Here is a 20,754-nt window from a genome sequence, read left to right as displayed (position 1 = left end):
TAACAGTTTCATACAACTTACCTTCTTCCACTGTTAGACTAATAGAGCAAATCATATGAAAGTTTTGTAGCAGTTCTTTCATTTAGAAAATAATCACATTCAAGTCTTACCATGGAGTAGCAACATTTCCAATTCCTTTCCTTTCCTTTGAAGAAATAAAGTAATCACTTATATAACCCTCTGATTGCAAATCAAATTCAAGATATATTTTGACAATGAGATGCTTTATTAAACTTGATACATTTACTATATAAGAAGTCTGTGAAAAAATGGGGTATCAAATTATTTTGGATCTGGATCTCTGCATTATAAAGTCTGTCCCCAAACTATGCCATATTGCTATATTCTGTGACTAGAAGCATGCAGATGACGAAAGCCAGCACCCTCGTCTTCTGTCTCCTGGCAAGACATGACAAGTTTCAACTGACTTGCTCATGGTATTCCAGCTAAATAAAAGGCCCGATTCCCATCTCTATGTAATGCCATCTCCGGGAAGGTCAGCCTTATGAAGCACCTGGGCCAGCCCTCCATCTGTTTCGCGTGAGGTCCACACAGGTTTAGCCTTGGGAAGGGCGTCTTCCTCTCAACCAAACAACTCTGCCTGGATTATTCCAACACTCCTTGGAGGGGTGAAACTTCTGGGAAAAAAAAAGAAAGAGTAAGAGAGAAAAAGAGAGAAGAGGTCTGAATAATGGCAGGAATACAGAAACCATCACATTTGACTACACTAATACTAAAGGGAAAGATAAAACAGTTGAAAAACAGCAGCTTTGCAAAATGCTCTCTGGTAGGACAAAAAACTGACCAGAGTGTCACTGCTTCTGACATATCATTTGTGAAGGCCACCCATTCTCTTACCTGGCGTAGATGTCTCTGCAATGAGGTGCTTGTGGTTGGTAAACAGTTCTGTGGAGTCTTGTTCTGTTGACCGTTCCTCTAGATCTGATTCTGGGATCGTAGCACAGCCACCTACTTGAAAAATACCAAAAATCCTTTAGGCAATGTATAATAAAATCTGCCTCTCCACACAGCAACCACAGCCTAGAATATACCAATCATAAAAATAATAAATGATGTGACAACAATCTTCAGGATGGACCAGAAAGAATCATCTTAAATGTTTCTCTTTGGTAAAAATACTGAGAATGAGTTACTGCTCCTCAAGACATATTATCCTGATTATGACTTGGCAACAGCAGTGACAGTGTTGTCTTTAAATTTATTCTTTTTAAAATCAGAAAGGACAAAACCTATAGTACATGTGATATCTGTTATACAATGGCCCCTCAGCAATAATTCTCTTTGATACTAGAGCACCAGAAACTTTAAAAGAAACAAAAGCATGTGGATCACAAGGGAAAGAACCCTTTCTTGAGCAAAGAGAAAAATTGCAGTATTCTGTGACAGTGATGGTGGTGGTATTTCTCTGGAATTTAATTCTATCCCTGAATCCCAACACCTTACTGCACAGACACAAACACTTCATAATTCAACAGGAAAGCCATGAACTGCATTGTGAAAGATTTCAATTCAAAGGTGACTTGAGGATGAGCTGGCACCACTGTGCTTTTCAAATACTGGTTATAACTCATTTGATTTTATCCACCAAAATCTTGTCTGGGAAACTCAAAATCAAGCGAAAATTTTCTGACTACATCTGCAATTTGATTTGACTAATTTGCCGTCGTTTCCTGGAAATGTGCTAACATGTTGTATACTGTACATGTTTTTTTCCGAAGCCATTCTTCTTGTAAATGAAGTGTGAGTTCTGTTTCTGAGGCTTCTCACTCACTGAGTCCAAAGCCTCAACACTCAAGTTTGGTTTTAGGCATGAGGGGGTTTAGGAAGCTCACATGATTCTGAGAAAAGAGAGGGCATAGGCAGCAGTGATTTGAAAACCACATCATATGAATGAGAGGGAAGTGGCAAAGTCCCAGGTCTAAAGGAAAATATACCTTACCCTCTGTCCCTCTGCATCAAGTCTGAAATAGAAATTGATGCTGAGAGAAAAGCATTTCCACTCTCATAAAATAAGAATTAGAGGTAGCCTCAGAGGTTCCCTGAATGGGAAACATTAGAATTATCTATCTTTCCCATTATATGTGAAAATGCTAAGTGTCCTATACAGAAGGAGAACCAGACTGACTTTTAATCTTTTTCCAAAGCCTGTGGCTCATAGTAATAAGAACTATCATTATCAAGCATTTTCTAAGTGCTATAAATTCTTCCCATAATATCTCATTTAATGCACTACAAGCCACACTGTGAAGCAGATAGCATTCTCATTTGACAGGCAGGAAAAGGGGAGGTCTCGTGAAATTCAATAACTCGCCAAAGTCACACCATGCCAGTGCTGGTCACACAGTGGTGCGAGGACTTTGAAAGAAGCCTAAGAAATAGTCTCCTGCTCCTGCTTTACACTTATCCAACTAAGAAAAAAGGAAAGTGATATGGGGGGTGGACAAGGAAGAGCAGAATGATGTGTTCCCTGCTGAAGAGAACCCTACTCTCAAATCAAAGACAGAAGACGGGCCCATTTCTCATTCTAGGCTCACAAATGAGATTAGGTCACTTGTCCAGGAGAAGCGGGGGCAGGAATGCTGCATCCATGCAGCTACCTTCATGCACAGGGAACTTCAGGAGTGAGGAAGAAGTGTCCCCAGCCAGCAGATGGAAGAGATTGTGATGAGCAGCTAGCAATGTTTGCCAAGTGCTTGGAATGAGGCAAGTTTCCACTGATGTACTAGTGGCCACTTTTTATTCCAGATGACTCAACATTGGGGCAAGACAGAAGTATGGAGAATTGAAAAAATACTTCCTACTTCTTTACCCTCTAAGCACGAGAGGTTGCACAAATATAGTTGCTATAGATTAGCAACAACTACTGTAAGTTCCTCTCTTCTCTTTGCCTTGTCCTAGGTACAAAGAGATGACAAGCTGCTCTGCCTGGTGCTCTGTCCCTCAGGCGCTGTATTGGGCACAGACTATACACATGTCTTCAGACTCCTTCAGCACTTCCCACTTCCAGGCCACACCCACGGCAGGGGACGACCAGTCACATGCCCTGGGAATACCGCTTTCCTTTCTTTGGGTGCCCCTTTGCTGCCAGACTGTCCAATCATCAGCCCAGAGTCTTGGCCACTTCTTGCTTGGAAGGAACAATGGGGGCTCTAGCCACCTGACCAGTGGGACATAGAAGACAAAAAGGGCTGAGCAGAGAATCCCTCTCCTGCCTCTCACCTCGGGACCATGCTGAATCATTATTGCTCTATTGCAGACCTCTAGAAAAATGTTGTGTGCTGAACGGCCACACCTGCTGAGTTTTTTCATGGCTCTTGAAAACGGAGCTCAGTGGTGCAGGCTCACCACAGATCTTTTCTGCGCACTACCTCACACATTCCCTCCCTAGCTTCTCTTTGTTCTCACTCTCCTTCCTTGGGTTTGTGCTCTCAAAAAAGCAAACAACACTTTAATCCTGGCCTCAGGCTCTGTCCTCTTACAAAAATCTGTGCTACTGGATGCAGTTCTAAAAAGCAGGTCTTAAAGATAGAAAATTGAAGATAGACTGGCTCCCCGTCTGTAAGGACAAGGGGCTCCATGGCTGGAGGTGAACAGGGATGGTAATAATACCTGGTATGCAATTACTTAAGCTTTCACCCAGGCTAACTGGGATTCTGTGCATGCAGAGGTTAGGATATTGGGTGAGCAAACAGCTGCGGCATGGAGATGTTTCTAATTGTACGGAAAGCTGCTTCAGAGGACTAAGACCTTGCAAAAAGAAAATGGCAGGTTCAGTGTGGCTAATGGGCAATGGAAGGCACATTCAGAAAGTGAGGAGGCCTCTTTGGCCTTGCAAGTGCAAATGAGCTCATCCAGCAGCAACAGCACAGGAATCACTTGGGAGCTTGTTAGAACCTAGAATCTCCGGCCCCACCCACACCTACTACATTAGCATCTGCTACGAAGCATGGATGAGTTTATCTGCTGAGATTTTTATTCGGAAAAAAAGACGTATTTGTTAAAATTTTTAGAGAAAGTAAAGAATAGAAATAAAATGTAAAACTTCATTTTACTAACAGAGACCCTCTGAAGGCCATCCGTGGAAGTAGAGCCTGGGTTCCACGGATGCAAATGAAGCACCCTTGGCTCAGAGCCCATCCCATAAAAGGAGAAGAGGAAGGAAAACTGCAGCTGGATGAATCATCCAGACACAAATGGTGTCTGTGACACACAGAGACCAGACAAGCACCAGCTGGCCTGGGGGCTTCCTGACCTGGGTATCAGGTAAGGTCTTCCAGGAGCACAGGGGACTAGACTAGTAATCCCATGGACCTACTGTGTGCTAAGCACCCTGTGTGCATTTTCCACACATTAACTCACTTAATTCTTGAATATCCCTGTCAGGAAGGCGCACTGCCCCCATCTGACAATGGCGAACGCACTGAGAGTAATCTGTGACTTCTTCTGCTGTCTCTCCCCTTTCTTCTTGACCACCAGTGTTTTCTCAGGCCATTTTGCGCTTCCTTACCTCAGGGAAGTATGCATTGGGGCTCCCCCTGAATAAAAATTAGTCTGGAAACTTTCCCTTCTAGTGCTGGTTTTTCATAGCCTGGGCTCATGGAAGAGATGAGTGTCCTAGCTCAGGGAGGAAAGCTCAGAGGGCCAGAGATGGCTGAGGTTGAGGCTGGCTCAGAAGTAGCAGCCCATGGCCTGAGGCAACAAGGCATCGTGGAGGGACACAGGCATGGGATGCTAGGAGGGCGGCCCTCCCTCCTTACCAACAGGGAGCCCTGGAGGTGAAGACTCAGCAGAGGGCTCAGGCAATGAGGCTATGGGCAGTTACTCTGCCTTCAGGTTCCGAGCCCTACAGATAAGCCTCTGTGGATAGGGTGGGCAGTAATAATTGAGACTGAATTCATCTTCTTACTATTAAAGAAATAAAAATCATTGACATTTCTTGCATCTCTGACCCTGCAGACTAAATGTCAGGCTAGAAAATCTCAATTTATTATACGAAACCAAGAGATTATGTCATTTGCTAAAGGCTATAAAGCAAGCCTATATATTCTTTCAGCCTGGCTCTCTATCCTGCAGTAATACTTCTCAAAAACATTTGCTTTTCAAATTTCCAATCTAATCTAAATCAATAATAGATCTGAATAAAAGGAATTACTAGAAAAGTTAAAAAAAAATAAGGCATCAGCTCTCATCTTTCAGTGTTAGATTCAATAGTTGTAAAAGTACTCCATCAATTGCTACAGAAATTTTTTCAACAATTTACTGTTAAGGTCAGGTAACAAAAAGTAGGCAGATGTCAATCTTTGGGCCATACATACTATAAGTAGCATTAACTAGAAGACATCGTCTGCCTAAATTAATAAGCTATGTAGAATAAGGATTCAAAATAATAATACAACAAACTTCTAATTATCTGTGGTTCAGTCAGCAGTAAACTCCTGTTGGCAACAATGTGGGTTTCGAGCAATGTACATACATCTCCTTCAGTCAAGTACCTAGCTGGCAGCTCCCTGTCTGGTTGCGGCGGTGTTCAGAACAATCTCCTTCTCTCCACCAACACAGCACATCCAGTTTCCCCTTCACTGTTGATGCTCATACAGGAGACCCACTTCTACCTCCATGCTTTCTGATAAGGTAAAGTTTCATTAAGGGAATCTGATATCCCAAGTTGCAACTCTAGGTACATTTCACAAAGGAATAATGTTATAGGTGGTACTTTTATTTATAATAAACTATTACAATTGCATTATTACTTAACAAAGTTTTCTGGACTAATTGAGAAATCTAACCTCTGTGTGTGAAATTTTGAAACATGAAGCATGTATAACGACTTGTGAACAATCAGCACAGAGCTTTAAGAACAAAGCTGTTGGGTGGCACCTCTGGCTTAAAGAGTAGGGTGCCAGTCCCATATACCGGAGGTGGTGGGTTCAAACCCAACCCCAGCCAAAAAAAAAAAAAAAGAACAAAGCTGTTTAGAAATTGAGGACTACACCAATGGCATTAACAAGACTGTGAGGCACATTACTGTTGAATTGTTAACAATCAAATTATGTACATGACCATTTGTGCTAAATAAATCTTGCTGGAAAAAATTTGTATTTTGCAAATTGGTAACACCTTAATACAAATAGCAATCCTCACCTAGCCAGAAAATTACTTAAGTAGAACCTAAAATTCTGAATGAACAGAGGACCCCCCCATATAAAGAAACACAACTCCAGAATTTTGAAGGGATGATGCCATGCTATCTCATTCAAAAGGTTATTATAAAATGGTTGAACTTCTTCCTCACTAAGTGGGACATATTTTATCAACAAGGGAACTACACTAAGGAATTTCTATCCATTGCTAGAAAAACAAACAAAACAACAACAACAAAGTGAGTTTAGCCCCATTCTACAGGTTAACTCTGAAGAGGTTAAGATAGGAGGTGAGGGGTAGTGTCTGTAGCTCAGTCAGTAGGGTGCTGGCCACATACACTGAGGCTGGCAGGTTTGAACCCAGCCCAGGCCAACTAAAACAACAATGACAACTGCAAGAAAAAAATGGCCGGGCATTGTGGCAGGTGCCTGTAGTCCCAGCTACTTGGGAGGCTGAGGCAAGAGAATAGCTTAAGCCCAAGAGTTGGAGGTTGCTGTGAGCTGTAATGCCACAGCACTCTACCAAGGGCTATGGCTTGAGACTTTGTCTCAAAAAAAAAAAAAAAAGAAAAAAAAAGGAGGTAAGGCAGACACAAAGGTGGCCTGTTACCTAGAATACTGGAGATCCAATCTGAATGCAAGGCAAGCAGTGGCATGCTAGGAAATGTGTAATGGTACTTTCACGAGGAGGCTGGGGGAGAGAAAAATAAAGCCCTCATCTACAGTGTTTGACCATTTCCTTAGGACAAATACTCCCACAATGGCCAATTTCCAACAACCAACGAAAGTGACATCACCAAACGTGGGGCTCGGAAGAGTATTATATGGTATTTTTACCAGACAAATTCCATAGACACAAATTACTTCAAGATAATAGACAAGGGTAAAACATACTAAAATAATTATGAAGTGAGAGTTCTGAGTATGTATTGTCTTTGTTTTTAATTTATTTGGTTGTAAGTTTACATAATTTAATTTTAAAGAATGGTTATATTTATTTTAATAACAACTGACTCACCACATTTCTACAAATTCAATGACTGATTCTCACTAGCTAGTACAAGCCAGCTTTGACACTGAAAGTGGGGATGCTGGAGGTAGGGGGTGTAAGGTCATCCTTTGGAGTCTCCATTCAAATCATGGTTCAGCATTTACTAGCTAAGTGACCCTCTTGAACAAGTTATTTCACTGAAAATCAGTCTCAGGTTCCTGAGACTGTGGCAGACTTTTTGATAAGAGAGAAAGGGATGAATGTGTATTGTGCCTGGCACTTAGAAACACACATAAAGTTCTAATTATTTTCAGGCCAAAGTAAAGAACACCAAAATAAGAGTAGGGTAAATAGGCCAGGATAAAGTCCCTAAGGTGGGGCCTGGAGGGGTAGGGTTCACATAAAGTGACCCATTGTGGGGCTAAAGACACAGCTTTGAAGCAAAAAGAAGAGTGCCTAGAAACTTGTCACATGGCCACTTCAGGTGTTGCCTACTCTATTTCACCCAAGCCTGAGCTGATATGTAGTATCTCTTGCTACTTGACCTGCTGAGTTTTAATATTTGATTTTATTCCAAGTGAATCCTGGTGGCCCAACTAACCTGCCTCACTACCCACTTTGTAATTCAACTAGCCTGAATCAGGGGTTGGCCAAGTGTAAATATGTTTTATCCTCTGCAGCCCATCTGGTCTCTGGCACAACCACTTAATTTTGCCATCACATGGCAGAAGCAGCTATTGTCAATACATAAATGTGACGATGAATGTTGGCTATGTTCCAATAAAACTTTATTTACCTAAATAGGCAGTGGGCCAGATTTGGCCCATGGGTCGTAAGTAGTTTCCATGGCCAAATCCAAGGCTCTGGAAAGCTACTCTGCATACAGTATCCTCAATCTGAAAGTTGCTAGAAGCACTTAGCACTGCCAGGTCTCTTATAGTATCACTACTAGAATGTCTGGTAATGTTACTATCGTAAGTTTAAAAGCATATCGTCAAACCTGGTATGACAAATGTTCTTTTTTGTTTGGCCAGTGATAAACTATCTTTTGTAATAAATTTTACTTTTTCAAATAGTTTTAGACATAGAAGAAATTTAGCAGATAACATAGAGAACACTTATATATCTGCTGCACGATTTCCCCTATTACCAACATTAGTGTGGCACGTTTGTTACAACTAATGAACCAATACAGATACAATATTACTACCTTTAGTGGATCCACAATTTATTCACGTTTCATTCATTTTTTCACCTCATGTCCTTTTTCTGTTTCAGGATGTCATCGGGAATATTACATGGCTTTGGTGGTCATATCTCCTTTCCTCCTCTTGGTCATGCCTGTTTCTCAGACCTTCCTAGTTTTTGGTAGCCTGGACCGTTTTGAGGAGTTTTGATTAGGTATATTGCAGAATGTCCTTCTATTAGAATTTATCTGACGTTTTTCTTATGACTAGACTGGGAAAACTAGACTGGAGGTTTCTTTTCAAAAATTCTTAGGGTTGCTAAAATTTTAGGATTGTGTCCAGGTGTTTCTCTTTTCCTTGATCAAAAGTGAAACCAAGTGGGCCATGATCAGAAAGGTCACTGAAGGGAGAGAGGCAAAATGCAAGGCTCTAGGCTAGATTGTGAAGTTCAAGTTGGAACTAGCTTCAGGACCCACGGTAGGTGACCTTAGCTATGAAAAAGGAGGTGATGATGAGTCCAAATGTGAGCATGTCACGAGATCATGTATACCTCGCATTGTACTGAGCACACAGTACTTTTATCTATTAGAATTTATAACACAAGACCCTGTGTCTTGTGTTAATCTTCTTGGCATACGTGTACTTTTTGCAATATTTTTTGTGTAATCAAAGACCTTTTGCTTTTTTGTTCGATCATTTTCATTTAGTAGTTATCAAGACAGAGGCTAAGAGAGGGTGACTGATGCTCCTGACGTCCTACCGCTAGCCTTGGGTCTCCTCCTTCCTATAGCACTAGACTGGAGCTTGCTTTCTGAAGAACAACTATTTGTCTAGGAAGATCTTACCAGATTTGCTTGCGAGATGGCTGTCCTAACTACTACTTCCTTCCAAGATACAGAAAATCCAGAGGGTTGGCAAGCTGATCTTTGGTATGTTTGAAGACTTTGCTGGTTTATATTTTTGCAACAGTGACTGTTGCAATTAATGAGTGTACAATCAATGAGTGTATGGGTAAGAGTGTTAACCTCTTTCAGAAAGAGAAAATCTTTTCTTTTTTCTTTTTCTTCATTATATTTAAGAGGAAACAGACAAGGACACATTTAAATCACAAATGACTGCAGACCCTGCTCTCACTTGCCAAAGAATCTTCTGTCTGTACAGCCTGAGTTGCCACTAAGAATGAAAACCAGCAGAAACTTCAAAAGTACACACTACTGTAACGTTTTTCTTTTAATCAAGATTTACGTGGTGGATAAAGTGTTTTTTGAGGTTAACATTCAGATTTTATTTCAAAAGTTTGTAATTCATGTGAAATATAGGGACTAGGTACTATGAAAAGAACATTGCACTGTCTTAAACATAAAGAGCTTCCCTGAGAGACTCTGTAAACATATTCAGTTTGAAATGTTTTATTTTTCTCTCTCTCTCTCTCTGGGCTGGGTGAAGGCATTCATATACAGGCCCACAGGCACACAGACAAGTACATGAGTTTTTGTGAGGATTTTCCTCTACTTTGTTCAAATTGTTTCAAACACATTATTTTCTAGTCCAAGGAGAATATAAACTATAAAAAGCCAAGCATCCAACTGTATGGCTGTACAGCAATTTTGGCTGATTATTTAGAGATTTGGTGGAAGAATGGAAGAAAAGGGAATAGGTAGGAGAGAAGAGGCAAGCTGAAAAGGAAGGGGGCAGGAAAGAATAAATCATCAACATATTTTATGTTTCTGTGTAGAAACCTCTATGTGAGACACTTGGGGTGACTTAGTGAAGATGTGGATGACAAAACACTAAATCACAAAAATAAATTGGCCGTTCGAAGAATGTAAACCAGAGCAGGAGGTATAGCAAGAAAGAACTGTGGAAAAACACCCATAAGGACTTTTTAGCCTACAAGGGCTACGGTGGAGACAAAATGCAAAACGTTCTAGAGAAAAAAGTGGGACGGCGCTTCCTATGATCACTCCTTCATAACTTCCCTTCCTCCAAACTGGACTTCAGACCAAAGCCTTACTTAGACTTAACTTTTCCTTAAGAGCCACAATAATTGGCAAAGCTATGTCTGTTGGAATTTTTTTGACTAATGATACATATGATGTGTGTGTGTGAGAGAGAGAGAGAGAGAGAAAGATGTGTATTTATGATTTCGTTCTGTGCTTATGGGCCATTTTGGAGAGCAGACATTTCTGTGAAATTGGGTTTTCAAAGGCCCTCATTAGATGCTTTCTAAAAAAACACACATATAAGAAGTTGCTAATAAATACAAAGGCACAGACCTTGTCAAAATATATCTTGAAAATAAAACTCCTGGGAACACAATATTTTGTTCATTGAGCTCTTTTTTTTTTTTTTAAATTAAATCACAACTTTGTACACTGATGCATTTATGGGGTTTAAGGTACTGCTTCCATATACAACGTGAAGTGTTTACGTTGAACTAAGTAACACATCACAATTATACTCATTCCTTAATAGTTTTGAAATGTACCATCGCATCATGCACATCATTGAGCTCTTAGCACAGCACCCGGAATCAGGCTGATAGCATTTGATGCTGGCTGCTCTCGGGGTGGAGCTGGAGGACTCACGCCCATCTCTCTTGCACCTCCTTTCCCATTCAACCCTTTGTGGTATTGTCATGCAGAGCCACAACACCCTTACCTGGTAGAATTTTACTTTCAAAACTCAGCAAAGCCAAAGAAAATGCCTATCTATACAACCTTAGGTCTCCAGGCCCAACATACAATATTCGGTTTTCCACGTGCCTTTTAAATCTATCCTTCAACTTTCCTTTCTCCTGGCTTTTACAGACACCATGCTAAGCACGTTGACAGTAGCTTGTCTACCAGCAACTGAGATAATAATGGTGAGCTCCAGAGAGGAAGGTGAGGGTCACCACAGTAGGTGTACAATATGATGCCCTGTGGAATGTTTGGAGCTCAGTTCTACTGCTTAATAACCACCTTTGATCCCCCCACACACAGTGAGAACTTAAAATGTGTTCAAGACTGTGCATGTACCTATGTTTGAAAATATTTCCATTTCACACCTTACAGCAGAGACCACGTGTGTGAAGAAAAGGGAGTCTAATACATTTTAAGAGGTCTAGCATTGTGTCTCAACAAGTTTTAAAACCCCCATAAAGGCTGAACACTAAGTCCCTGAGGGTGTAAGGGCTCCAGTCAGAAAGTCTGGATTTAAGAGAGCAGGGTACTCCAGTTTCCACAACTTGAATAATGATAGGTGTCCAAGTATTCTTCTAGCTGGATAGCTCATTAGAATTTAGGTCTACTCAGTAGAGAGGATTAAGAAATTACAGGAACATAGCCATTTTCATCCATTGATAATTATGTAAACAGAATGTACCAAGCAGAAAAAGTCTTATTTACAAAAAAGCAAGCACAGTCCATAAATCCTACAGATTGGCATGGATCCAGGTTAAGAATTTCTCCAGATGTCAGTCTGTAAACAGGGCTTCGTAAAGTGAATTCTTCAATTAATTGTTGGCAAGAGCGATCTCTACACTAGGTTGGTGCATTCTGACCCCCTACCATATGTAGGAAGATTGCCGTCTGGCCCTATCGATTGTGAATCAGTTACGATAGAACAAAACTCAGAGACACGAAGCTGGGATCCGCACAACTCCTTCTGATACGGTGAGAAGGCACTCTAAAATTACTGCACAGGAACTCCGTGCTCTGTTCTCTGAAGGAAATGAGAACTCTCCTATTTAGTTGCCTTACATCTGTTTTTCTAACACATTTAGTTCTTAACCTGGAGTACTTGGAAAGACACATATCCAAGTAAGAACATAAACATGAGACCTAAAGAAAAAAAAAACCCAAACTGCTCACTATTTTGTTAAAGTCTCCAATCACAATGTTTTCACACATGTTAACAAAGTCATTAAACCCTTCAAACAGGAACACAAAAGTATTACCCAGCCATTGTGAGAGGGTGAGGAAGAAAAGAAAGTTAACCTTTGCTTTTCCTTGCCAGCTGATCAGTGTCTGGGGCACTCGGCGAGGAAAGGCAGCGTCTACTGTCTTCCAATTAGATCTTTTCTACATGGATAACACAGTGTTTTCTAGTTCGAAAAGAAAGTAGTTGTGAGTTTTAATTTCCATTTTGTTTCTAAATCCTAAAGAAATCCAATGTACAACTGGAAAGAGACATAATATTAATATATTTCCATTTCAAATACTTTCCTCTCCTAATTCCCTCTTCAGAGACCAACACTCTCTCAAAAGTACACATGTACAAATAAAACACTGTAGCTACAGTTGAGAAAGAAAGAAGGAAGCCAATAGTTCTGCAATAATAATTTCTTAAAAAAAAAAAGAAAAGAAATGAAATGAAATAGTGAGCGCATAACTCTCCTTGCCTGGACACCACATATAAGAGAGCTAGTGTTCCCCCCAGCTTCCCTCTTGCTTCAAGTGGCTATTAATTCCCCAATGATCCGGGAACATTTCTTCTACTTGGGTTTCTTTCCACAACCCAATTAAAAGCCATAATCTTGACCAAATTGTGTTGTTTTTAATAATGACAGAGTCTAGGTGGTGATTATGAAACTGAGAGTTCAGCTGGGTTTCTGGCTTATAAACAGGGTGGGGGGAGAGAGAAAAGAACACCACGGCTCTGGAGAGGGCCTGTTTCATTATATTCTTCCGCATGTGCTGAGGAAACTGAATAAACACTCAGGACTCATTCCGAGGCAACTCTATTATCTACTGACATATTTGTATAATAGCCCACTAAACAATGTCCTATTTTTCAGAAAAGAGAAGTAAGCACAGGGTGGCAATTCTGAAAAGGCGTATGGCATGGCAAGTATCACTGTGTCTTGAGCAAAGTCATGTAAGTCTGGCCTTAGTTTCTTTTCCTTTAAAAGGCAGAAAATATAGCATCTTCTTTCTCAGAGATCAGGATGAAATTAGTTAATGCTTATAATAGGCTCATCACAATGCCTGGCACAGAGTAAGTCCTCCAGTAAATGCTACCTGTTATTTTCATGCTAACTCGTTAGCCTCTATGGTTTCAAGCAATTACACAAGCCATGAGGACAGCATAAATTTATATGTGACTTTCTAAAAAATGCTCAGGTAAAAAAGTTCAGGATGGAGTAAGCAGGGTAGGTAAGATGTTTATAGTGGAACTAACTCTGGCCAAGGGCAAAACTGTTTAATCTCTAAGGCATTAGAAACAATTCACATGAAAATAGTGGACACATTCCTTTAAAAATGAAACCACTGATACTCTACTACCACAGATAACCACTCTTCTGAGATCACAATAGAATTTTAAAAGGGCTCAAATGATGGCAATGATGGTCAGGGACACATAATCACATTCTTTGTTTTCTATTTACCAGCAGTGCCATTACTACTGAGAAATGCAAACCCACAAGATAATATGACATAAATGGATGAAACATTAAGATAAAAGGGTAAAACAGTGTTAGGTTTGCTTTCTCTTGGGAAATGGAAATAGCCAGCAGCTGAACCTTAAAAGAGGAAGTCTGCTGACCTAGTGTTACTAAACACAGGAGGCAGCCAAGGAACAGAGGAATAGAGCGATGCATTTAAACGTATGCCTTGAAGGAAGCAAACACCAATTATTTTTATATGACTTTAATTCTCCCAGTGAATACTTTATAGGTGTTGGCAAGTCCTTCTGGAAAAGGAAGGGATTATTAATGAAGGATTCAGTGGCAACTGCTCACCAGTGCTCTAAGGAAGCTTAACAAAGAATCATTTAGTTCACACTTCATCTCTAAAGACAGAAATTTTAAAGATCCTTTTTAAAAACAGCAAAATATTATGTTCACACACACAGTCCTTTCTATTTTAGTTTCCAAATGATTCTATAGCCTGTGTGATAAACAATCAAACACTTGGGGGGAAGGAGTTAATTTTTTTGCCTTTTATGCAAAGGTAGGTACTTAAATATACTTGTTGGCTTAAAAAGGAATTTGTCAAACTTGAGGGACTACACCCTTAAAAAAAAGTCATCATTGAAGAATGTTTCACCACATCATTCCAGGATTGTGGGCTGGACACAGCCCACTAATGTATAGGCTTAGTAAACCTGAGGAAATAACCAATCAGCTCCTGTATTCTATCTTGTTTCCCAAAAAACCTAAGCCATTCATTCTAAAACCTATACAATGTAAAATGAAATCTCTCTAGCTAACGACTTGCTCTCAAAAGTCTTCAGTTGCTTTAAGAGCACAGTCTCCAGAGCTAGACTGTCAGAATTTTAATTCTATCTTTTTTTTTTTTTTGAGATAGTCTCACTATGTCACCCTTAGTAGAGTGCTGTGGCATGATAGCTCACAGCAACCTCAAACTCTTAGGCTTCCGGGATTCTCTTGCCTCAGCCTCCCAAGTAGCTGGGACTACAGGCACCCGCCAAAATGCCTAGCTATTTTTGTTGTTGTTGTTGCTGTAGTTGTCATTGTTGTTTGGCAGGCCCTGGCTGAGTTTGAACATGCAAGTCCCTGGTGTTTATGGCCGGCGCCCTAGCCACTGAGCTACAGGCGCCAAACCTATTATAGCTATTTTTTACAACTAGTTTACTTAATCTTTCTCTTTCTCAGTTTCCTTATTTGTAAAGTGCATATAATAATTATATCTAGCTCACATGGTAATTGTAAAGATTAAATGAGTTAATTGACATAAAGCACTTCAAATAGTTCCTGAGTCATAGCAAGTGGATACGTAAGTAAGTATTACTGTAATAATAAGTGTTACAGCAACAGCAGCACCTTCGTCATATTGCCAGGTTTCCCTAGCATCAGCCTGAGATTCTCATGTAAGATGAGGTGGGAAAGGGTAGTGAATTTAAAGAAGGCAGGGGGCAGCAGCCATGATTATCTGACCTCTAGGCAATTGTTGGGTTAGTTAGTCAAAGAAAACCTCAATTGGTTGTCCGGTATGGTAAAAAACAGTGGCCAATAAGAGATAACAGATTGGTAAAGCAAGAACAAAGATTGGCGTCTATATAAAGGACAGCAATAGTTATCAAATCAGGAATAATTTACCATCTCTTGGCTTCACTCTCCTGTCAGCATCTTCATCTATTTCTTTGCTCCTCTTAACAGCAAAATTTCTCCAGAGTTCCCTGTGTTTACTATTTTCCTCTGTTCTCTTTTCTTTTCTTCGACACATTCACCCCAGTCTAGGCTTTGTCTCTGCCACTCCGCAGAAGTTGCCCAAAATCACAATAACCTCCACATTGCTCCATCTGCTGAATTCTCAGCTCTCAATTTACTCCACCTATCAGCAGCCTGTGACACAGCTGATCATTCTCTCTTCCTTGAAATTTCTTTTTGCCTGACTTGTACTTTCCATATTCTATTCTCCTCTTGCCCCACAGTATACACGTTCTCAGTATTCTTTGCTAGTTCCTCTTCTGTTCCCAAACCTCCTAAAAGTTAGAACATCTAGCACTCAGTCTTTGTCCTCATCTTTCTTTTAAACTTATTCCCTTTGTAAATCTCATGACTTAAAATAACATTTTCATGCTGACAACTTCTAATTTTCTATCTACAGCCCAGATTTCTCTCCCCAGCTCCAGACTTACACATGGTCCATACTTGTCCAACTACTCCCTCAGTACCTCTTCTTGGACATCTAACAGCATCTCACACTCAAAGTGTCCCAAACTTTACTCTTCATCCTCCCCACAAACCTCTCCCATATCAAGTCCATCCTTCCAACAGCTCAAGTCAAACTTTTGGAGTCATTCTGGACTCCCTTCTTCCTCTCACACATCATATCCATTCTGTTAGGAAATTCTGTTGTCTCTACATCTAAAATATATCCAGAATCAGACAATTTCTGACCACTACCATCACTATGGTGCATCACCTTTTACCTGAGATGTAGTAGTCCCCCTTATCTGTGGTTTTGCTTTCTGCAGTTTCACTTATCTGTGGTCAACCACAATTTGAAAGTATTAAATGCAAAATTCCAGAAATAAATAATTCACAAGTCTTAAATTGTACTCAGTTCTGACTAGCATGGTGAAATCCTGTGCCATCCTGTTCCATCCTGTCTTAGACCTAAATTGTCCCTTTGTCCAGCACATTCACACAGTATACACTAGTTGCCCATTATTATTTAGGAAATCACAGAATATACATGGTTATAGGGCTCTGTACCAACTGCAGTTTGAGGCATCCACTGGGGGTCTTGAAACATGTCCCTCATAAACAAGGGAGAACTACCATACTGCTAAATTACTTACATAAGTAATCCTCAAATTGGACTGCCCACTCCTATCTCTAACCTCCCTACAGTCTGTTTTAAAAACAGCAGCCAGGGATCCTTTTAAAATGTAAGATCATGTCATTCCTTTGCTCAAAATAGTCCTCCCCCTTTTAACTAGAGAATATGCAAATATCTGCACAAAGTCTGTATATAATCTGACCCTCTGACCTAATCTCCTACCATCTGCCTCGCTGCATTCCCACGTTGGGCCATTCCCTTTAGGTGGGATTCATAGCCCTCTGATGTTGTATAAGTCCCTCACACCTTCTTTAAGTCTTTGTTCAAAAGTTGCCTTCTGAGCAAACCCTACCCTGACCACACAATTTATAATCACAACTGTGTAGCCTTCCCTTTTCTGGCATACATTTTCTTGTAGCGCTTTCTAACACTAACACATTACCACGTTACTTTCTAACATACTGTATAGCTTTCTTATTTATTGCGCTTATTGTTTATTGTCTCCCTCTGTCAGAATAAGAGATGCCAAACAGCAGAATCTTGTCTATTTTGGTTGCTCTGGATCTCAAGACTTAGAATAATGCTTGGCAGGTAATAGGCATACAATAATGACTTGTTGACTTGAATGAATGAATTTGGATTGAGAGATTAGGTGAAGCCATGGAAAGCAAAGTCAGCTCTATGTTTTACACAATATTATCTGCTTTTTCTGCTGATAAGTTGGAAAATAATTACAACAGAACATAGTATAGAACCTTTTGCTCCTACTTCCCAGTAGACCTGGCTACTGTATGAACCAAAATGGTTCTCCAAAGTTCTTTGCTTTAGTTGATACCCATCTTCAGGAAATGAATCTTAGTGGATGACAACACACAAAGAATATGAGAGACTGAGTGCAACAACATCATGTCCAGCCTAGGGAAGAAATAAGATCCCAGTAGTAGTTTTTGTAGGTGCCAAAGTTAAAAAGAAGTAACAGAGCACTTGTAACTCTAGTTCTTGATAATAATTATTTGTGGATGAAGAAACTGCAAAGGAAGGTACAAAGACATCTGTCTGCTTGGGAAATTTCTCAAAATGAATGGAAAAGGATCCATCTTATTTCCACTGGGGCATCAAGTTATGGCCTGGAACAGTTTATTTTTCCCAGGCTACTTCAAATGTAAACGTGTTTTTAAAAGCAAGTCCAATGAAAGATTAGATCAACAACTGGACAATGTTTTTTATATTATGATAAAATAAACATTTCAAATTCCTCCCTAACTCTTTACTAGCATAAATCTTTAATTCCAGAGAAGGCAAAATATCCTTAAAGTTTAAATATTATTTTGAATTATTCACATTTACCTCCATTTCCATTTTATATTTTTTTGGCTATAAAAGACCAGATTTCAGCCAAACTATGGTACTCTGCCTCCCCTGCAACTGTAAAACAACTTGGACCAACTTCAGCTCTGCTCCCTTTGAAGATGGAATATGGAAGGCTTTCCCAAAGGCTTCTTTGCTCTTCTTTCTTACCCCCATACATCCTACACTGCCCCTTTTCAAATCAAAATCTTATAAACACAGAGAGGAAATATGGAGCTGTCTGCCTATAATTAAGCTATGATAATAATCTTAAAATGATGTCAAACACACAAAAAAGATGGATTTAAGTAGTTGGTTAAACAAGAAAATGTCAGAGAGAAACAAGCTCTCTGTGGCTGAGGAAAGGGACACAGAACAAGAACTCCAAAAAGCAGCTCTGTGGGAAACCCACGGAGGAAAAAAAAGATGGGAGAGGAGGGAAGAAAATAAAGGGCATCAAAGCCCAGAGAGAATGAGGATAACCAGAGACCATCGCACAAGCCATGTGTTAGAAGGTTTACGAATGAAAGCGAGAGAAGAGAAAATGTTGGTCGGATAGGGCTGTTTCTTTTATATTAAATCACACAGTTTATAAAACAATTTCAGTTAACTTTGGTCCTCACAACAACTTTGAAGGGTAGAGTAGATCAACCTCTAAACTCTCTTGCCCCAGAAAAGCCACACTCAGCTAGCTCTTGGTCAATTTACTTAATACCTTTTGAGTCTTTATGTCTTCATTTCCCACACGGAAGCAGCTTCCTAACTAATGATTGTGAGAAGTATATGACATGTGATATAACGTATCAGAGATAAAGTCATGCTCAGTAACTGGCAGGGATTATAACAAATCATAAAAAGATTGACTGATCCAAGGTCAAATAATGAGTTAATGCCCGGTTAGAAATAGAAGCAGGTCTGCTTTTTACCAAAAAATATGAATACATGAATATTTTCATATTCATCATATTTTTACCGAACCACACTGCAGTAGATAGAGAAACCCAGAAGGCAAAAAGGGAGGAACTTTGAAAGAAGTATTGCTGTGCAAGGCAGAAATGCAAAGATAATAGATAGTACAGATAATGCAGACAACTAAAGACTATGGGTTCCAAGGTGGAAAAACCCAGCTCTGTCAGACCAGTATTTCCTTGCCCTGATGTTTTCTACTTGCACAAGAAAATGAGAAGGAGGACCTGGTGCCCCACAAAGGGAGAAGACTAGGGGCTTCTTCATGATAGGTGAATAATAACATTAGTAGCACTTTGATTACTTCTGTGCTAGCCGTAGTGCCACTTATTTTACATGTTTGCTCATTTTATAGAGACCTAAAATGATAATTATTAGTGTTTCATTTTGCAAATGATGAAACTAGGCTATAGAAAGTTTAAGTGACTTGCTCAAAGTTGTACACACAGTGAGTGGGAGAACTCAAATTCAAATCTGTCAATGCTGACTATCTCAAAAGAGTTCACAGAGGATAAAATTTAATTACAACTAAAATAAAGGAAAAATGATTAAAAGAATGAGGATAGGGAAGGAAACTTGGTATTGTTCTAAAGAACAATGGGAAAACATTTAACATTTACAAACTGGCCTGTTTTCCAAAGTTAGCCTAATGATGCTATGAAACTTCACAAATCCCTGAGTACAAACTCATGCAGGAATAAGCTTGAGGGCAATCTCAGACATGTGCATGTATAGATATATGCAAATATCCAAATGAAGATGTTAGCAAATCAAACTCAGCATCGTATTTTTAAAAGCATAATAAAGAGCTTAATCCAGGAATGCAAGCAAAGTGATGAAATTAGTGCCATTCTTCAAATCAATCCAGGCAATCCCTGATTACAAACATCCAACTTACATAAACTCATACTTACAAATGGAGGTTATTACAATAAGCCCCTGAGTTACAAACATCTGACTGACATACGACTTGCACTTAGCAATGAAGACTATTACAGGTAATAGGTAAATGTACCTGTTTCAACTTACATACAAATTCAATTTAAGACAATCCTATAGAACCTACCTTGTTCATAACCTGGGGACTGCCTGCATATCAAAATAGAGGATATACTCAACAGATGATAATATTCAACATTCACTTCTGATTTAAAAAAAAACAGAGGTTCCCTAGTGTAATGGTGAGCACTCAGGCCTTTGATTTATTAAAAAATGCCTACTGAACTGGAAATAACTATCTGAAACTAACAGGCAACATAAAATGTATGAGTAAAAAGGATAAAATATTTACATTAGTGAGGTTAAAGATGAGGATCTTGGCCAGCTATCACTACTATTATTTAACATTGTTTTAGAAATTCAAGATAGCATAATAAGAAAAAAAGGAATAAATATAAGCATTAGATAAAGGAAGATTCCAGATATAATTGCCTACCTAAAAGATTTCCAAAAATATGAAATAAAAATCTTATTTCCCACCTATCAATTAGAATGGGTGTAGAAGATTACAAAATATATATAAAATATAAATATAAAAATATCGATAATTTCACAATATTTACTTAGAAAATATAATGGAAGGGTTATTATATGCAAAAGAATACCAATTAAATTATGTCCTATGCCCAGGTATGTCCTACCATAATTGTCTCAAAATTAATGTTCTTCATGAATAATTTAAAGAACAATAATTGCTATAATAATTATAGAATAGTAATAATGACAATGGCTAATATTTATTAAGTGCTTTTAAAATGCAAGTGCTATTTTTTTTTTGTTTTTTTGAGACGGAGCCTCAAGCTATCCCCCTGGGTAGAGTGCCATGGCATCACGCTCACCGCAACCTCCAACTCCTGGGCTCAAGTGAG

The 20,754-nt window shown here is 39.4% G+C and overlaps 1 protein-coding gene across 1 annotated transcript in view; it reads right to left on the bottom strand.

Annotated features, from left to right (window-relative positions):
• Positions 1-238: 238 nt before the first annotated feature.
• BBS9 (Bardet-Biedl syndrome 9) overlaps positions 239-20,754 on the bottom strand; it is a 462,348-nt gene continuing 441,832 nt past the window's right edge. The window contains exons 22-23 of the mRNA XM_003788573.2: positions 859-969; positions 239-638 (exon numbers count right to left, since the gene is read on the bottom strand). Of these exons, the coding sequence (XP_003788621.1) occupies positions 607-638; positions 859-969 (143 nt within the window). The 3' untranslated portion in view covers positions 239-606. The remainder of the gene's footprint in view (positions 639-858; positions 970-20,754) is intronic.

The sequence above is a fragment of the Otolemur garnettii genome, unplaced genomic scaffold (assembly GCF_000181295.1).
Source record: "Otolemur garnettii isolate 467f Iridium unplaced genomic scaffold, OtoGar3 scaffold00028, whole genome shotgun sequence".
Lineage (NCBI taxonomy): Eukaryota > Metazoa > Chordata > Mammalia > Primates > Galagidae > Otolemur > Otolemur garnettii.
Note: the sequence above shows the minus strand (reverse complement) of the source record. Positions and strands in the feature narration are given on the sequence as shown.